General features: G+C 44.3%; 1 protein-coding gene across 1 annotated transcript; it reads left to right on the forward strand.

Annotated features, from left to right (window-relative positions):
• The first annotated feature begins 1228 nt into the window (after positions 1–1228).
• Positions 1229–2424, forward strand: LOC109780167 (uncharacterized). The gene is made up of 2 exons (XM_020338746.1): positions 1229–1512; positions 1992–2424. The coding sequence occupies exons 1-2, from the start codon at positions 1229–1231 to the stop codon at positions 2422–2424; spliced, it is 717 nt and encodes a 238-aa protein (XP_020194335.1).
• Positions 2425–5060: the final 2636 nt, after the last annotated feature.

The following is a 5060-nucleotide window of genomic DNA, read 5'->3' on the forward strand; positions in this document are numbered from 1 at the left end:
AACTAAGAGAGAAAATATTAAAAAAATTGACCACCCAGGTGGAACGGGCCCCAGCCAGTCTCGTAGTAGGTCTGCGCCCACAGTAGGCGAGTCGTTCTGAGCAATGATGCATGGGGCCGGGCACAAATCGGCCCACAGGTCCGAGAGGATAGAGCAGCGAGCGCTGTGTATAAGCGCCCAAATAAGTAACCAGAGGAGTTCGATACTGCTGCCTCGCCAGCGCTTATAAATAGGTCGAGTGCGCTCTCCATGGGCGAGGTGGGACTAAACAATATCGCTCACACACAGCGCACCGGGAACCAGCCGTGCTGATAGGCTTACTTGGGCCGAATGCATTTTCACTCCTCTAACACAGGCCTAACACGCTAAAATAGTTAAAATAACACGACCCACTAAAAAAACAATAAGTACAAAAATAAAACATCAAAGGAAAATGAGAAACATTTTTTAAATGAATAACAACAATAGTTCGCTCTAATAAATAAAATGCAGGAAGCCCGAAGTCAACGTACAAATGCAGTCCACGACCTACAACAATGCAGTTCGTCACGTGGAAGCACGAAATACTGTTATTTTTGAAATGCAGTTCTCTTTCTACTGCATTGCAGTAGGGCTAAAATGAAGTATTTAGCCCTGTTAGTTAAGCAAAGCAGTCCGATACCCATATCCACACTACCCTCCATCCACACAAAAGCTGCATCAACATCACATATAAAAAAGACAAAATAAGATAGAACTCCATCAAAAAAGTAATTTGCGTACATCTGTATGAATCCTGATCTGATATAATACAGTATATGAAGAATAAATTTCACTTACATGCAGTACACTTTGTGGAAATAGGCAGTTCTGTCGTGATAGCGAACAAGTGCACTTACTAGGAAAATTCACCGAAAACACAATCATCACATTTTTCTGACAGTTGCGTGCATACCTGAACTTGTCACGAAAAAAGAGGCGACGACGTTCCGGATTTCCAACGCACTAAGTCAGCCTCCTCATAACAGAACCACTTTGCAGTTGCCACGTAACTAAAAACACAGCCCCACCACGCTACCACCCCGCTCCACCACTCCCACGTCCTGTCACAGAGAGCAGAGGAGAGAAGAGGAGAAAACACAACTGCTTTGCCCCCCCCCCCCAAAAAAACCCCATTGCATCTTCTTCTCCACACTTCCTTTCACTAACCTCTCTCTCCAGAACAAACGCGAGAGAGCATAGGAGAGCCATGGCGGATGCACCTCTGTACAAGCAGTGTCGCAGGTACTCCAGGGAGCTACACGACGTCGACCTCCACGGCAACCACAAGCTCCATGTCGTTTGCACAAGCAAGGGTCAAGACGTGGACAAGATGCTATCCACGCTCAGGAGGAAGCTCAGCAGAATGCCCGTCAAACTAGTCGGCGTTGATGTCGAGTACACGCACTACATGAAGCCACAGCGGGCAGCAGTGCTCCAGCTATGCCCAGAAAAAGAATTCCTTGTCTACCACATCTCTACAACTAAAGACAGGTGAGAATAATTATCAATCTGTAATATTGCTTGTCAATATTGATTTTAAATTTTCTTCATCGCAATTGCCATTATTAAACTTTGGTTCTCATTTTTAGAAAGCATGACATAGGAATTCATTGACAGTTTTCATCTGGTACATGTAACTCATGTGTTCAATTCTTGAATTAGATGATCTAGCGATACACACAGTTTTATTTTGTTTTACCAAATACAAATTATTTGCCTGAACAATAGAAAACTGCACCATTACTATCTAACACATGTATGAAATTCAATTCAAGAAAACAAACATGCACAGACATGCATTGTTTATGGAATCTATTATGAGATTTACTAGTTATCCTGTACAAAGTATTAGCAGCTATTCACTGCAACAGATTCAGGTATTCATGTTGCACTTCAGTTTTAGAAAAAACAAAAAAACATTGGTGGTTCTAAAAAATAAACTATATTCCGTCTATACAAACATCTTGCAGGCCAATGGAACTAGACAAATTCCTCATGAATGATGAATACACCTTCGTCGGGTTCGCCATTGAAGGAGACAAAAACAAGCTGAAGCTATCTTGCTTGGAGATGGACTCCGACAACTACATTGATATTCAGGTGGAATGGAGAGACCCATACATTAAAAAGAAGTTTGACTCTTTGGCTGATGTTGCCGGCAAGCTGATCGACATTCACTACCATGACATGAAGAACAAAATTAACCGCACGGAGGACCATACTCTGTGGGGGTTTTGCCCGCTGCCACACAAGCTTATCAAGTATGCGGCAATAGATGCATTCGCAACATATGAGTCATGGAGAATCATCTACGATGTCATAATGGGACCGAACAGGGCAAAAAGAGAAAAAGAAGCGAAGAAGAAGAACAAGGCTGTAATCCCATACAGCAACAAGAAATGAACAGGGCTATGTTTAGTTTCATTTTACTTTAGTGGTTGTGTTGTTCCTTGTTTCATGTCTACAAGGTTTTGCTTATGTCTGTTGCTTCATATCGAACGTTTCTTTGTGAAAAAATGTCGTTGCACTAGGTAATGATTGCTGAGTTTGTATTAGAACAAGTATCTAGACAACTTTGAAAAATCTAATGTGTGATACCAAAACATACTACACAGATACAAAACATATTCAAAACACAATGTTAAACAAAAAAATTAAGTACTCTGACTACAAATCATACCTAAAAAAGAAAGATGAATGCAGTTCACAATGGTAAACATAAGCAGTACCCATGTGTCCACATGCAGTCTACAAGAGTAATTATAGAAAAAGACCATTAATATAATATTTCTAAAAAATTGTAATCCGCATACCATTCTAAACAAAGGTGAATGCAGTTCATCAAAGTAATATAACGGCAGTTCACAAAGTGTATACATGAAGTGTAGTACATGCTTAAATGAAGCACGAGAGGGGCTGCAACCACTTTCGTGCAGTGCACAACACACAGACTTGGTACACGCAGTGCAGTGCGCAACGTTGGTACAAGCAGTACAAATGACATCATTTGTACTACCACGAATATATGTCGTGCAGAAGAAAAAAAATGACTCAAATACGGAAAAAATTGACCACCCAAGTGCAACAAGGCCCGAGCCAGTCTTGTAATAGGTCTGCGCCCACAGTAGGCGAGTCATTCTGAGCCACAATGCATGGGGCCGGGCACACATGGGCCCACAGGTCAGAGAGGAGAGAGCAGCGAGCGCCGTGTATAAGCGCCGAAACAAGTAAAGAGAGGAGTTCGATATGCCTGCCTCGCCAGCGCTTATAAACAGGTCAAGCGCGCTCTTCGCGGGCGAGGTGGGACTAAACGATGCCGCTCACACACACCACAAGAGAAAACACCCGTACAGGCCGACTTGGGCCGAATGTGTCTTACACCCCAACGGATCCAACCGATTCTCACAGCCCAAAACCAAGAAGCCCCACGATGCACAACTAGCACGCAACTCCAGTACCCTCCCACCTAAAAAAATGCAGTCCGCTGTGTAGTTTGGTGTGGGACAGAAGATGTGATGTCAATTAAGCATTGCAGTTCGCTTAGACGATTGTTTTTCAGCCAATCAAGAACACTACCATGGCTAGCCCACGTCAAACAACCTCTGGGGTGTGACAGACTCGCCTATGCATGCGGCGACGCGGCACGCCGCGTCCCCACCTACTCCGGCTTGTTCCAGGCTCGGCCTCTCAGGGGGGTGGGAGGGGGGTCACGACCCCCCTCCCACCCCCCTGCTCGGCCTCGCGCTAATTCACGTAGTGCGCTTGGTTGACAGGCGCAGTGCGGACATTCTGTATTTTCAAACCCTAGGACGCACCGAACCCCAGAGCCACACCCCTAAGATAGACAGGGCAACGGGGTGTGGCGGACTCGCCTACGCATGCGGCGACGCGGCACGCCGCGTCGTCGCCTGCTCTGGCTCGTTCTAGGCTCGGCCTAGCAGGGGGGTGGGGAGGGGGGTCACGACCCCTATTTCATTCATCCTGTGTGTTATTTTTTGTTAAGATAACGCGTCCGAAAAATAACTCTACCTCCATACAAGTGTCACAAATAAAAATGGGGGGGGAGCAACCCCCCCCCCCACCTACGGACAAATTAAAAAAATGTGGGGGGATGGGGGTGCCCACCTCCCGTGACAGGGGCTGCATCACGTACACGCAAAAAACAGATGCAAGACACAACTCTACACAATGAAGAGCATTTGATTATACAAAAGCAGTGCAATATCATAAACAATGCAGTTTCAGAATACATACATGAATACAGGGGCTGTACCAAGTACAGGAAATACAGGTGCAGTACAAACCTATAGACGAAAAAATGGGGTCCCCCAACCCCCTACCTCCCGTGACAGGGGCTGGATCACGTACACGCAAAAAAACAGATGCAGGACGCAACTCTATACAATGAAGTGCATTTGGTTAGACAAAGTAGTGCAGTATCATAAGCAATGCAGTTTCGGAATACATACATGAATACAGGGGCTGCAGCAAGTACAACAAAAATACAGGTACAGTACAAACCTGTAGACAAATGAAGTGCTTTTGGTTACACGAAGAAGTTCAACATCACATGCAATGCAGTTTCGGGGGCACGTACGATACATACAAGCATGACAAATGCCAGTACTGTATGAGTTATTTATATAAAATAAAAAAACACACACAAATTCTTCCATATACATTGCTGCAAAAAGTAGACGAAACACAACCGAAAAAAAGTTTTTTATCATACATTATCTACCTTAGACAGCACACAGTACACAACATGAACCCTAGTTCTTGTCCATACACAGGCTTTTCCCCAGAAAAAATGCCAACTGACTGTTACTGCGTCTGCGACTGCGACAGGGAAGTAGGCCCGAGGCTTGTAATCAGATCTCATAGCTCAGGCGACATGTCTTCATAATACAACATGTTCAAAGGATTGAACAGCAGCTGGAAAATGTACTCCGCCTTCCAATCTTCAACAGGAGGCTGAAGAAAATTTAAAAAAATGCAGACTAGTGATTAAAAAAAAGGTTGTCATAAGAACAAAAAGT

This window comes from Aegilops tauschii, chromosome 5 (genome assembly GCF_002575655.3).
Source record: "Aegilops tauschii subsp. strangulata cultivar AL8/78 chromosome 5, Aet v6.0, whole genome shotgun sequence".
Lineage (NCBI taxonomy): Eukaryota > Viridiplantae > Streptophyta > Magnoliopsida > Poales > Poaceae > Aegilops > Aegilops tauschii.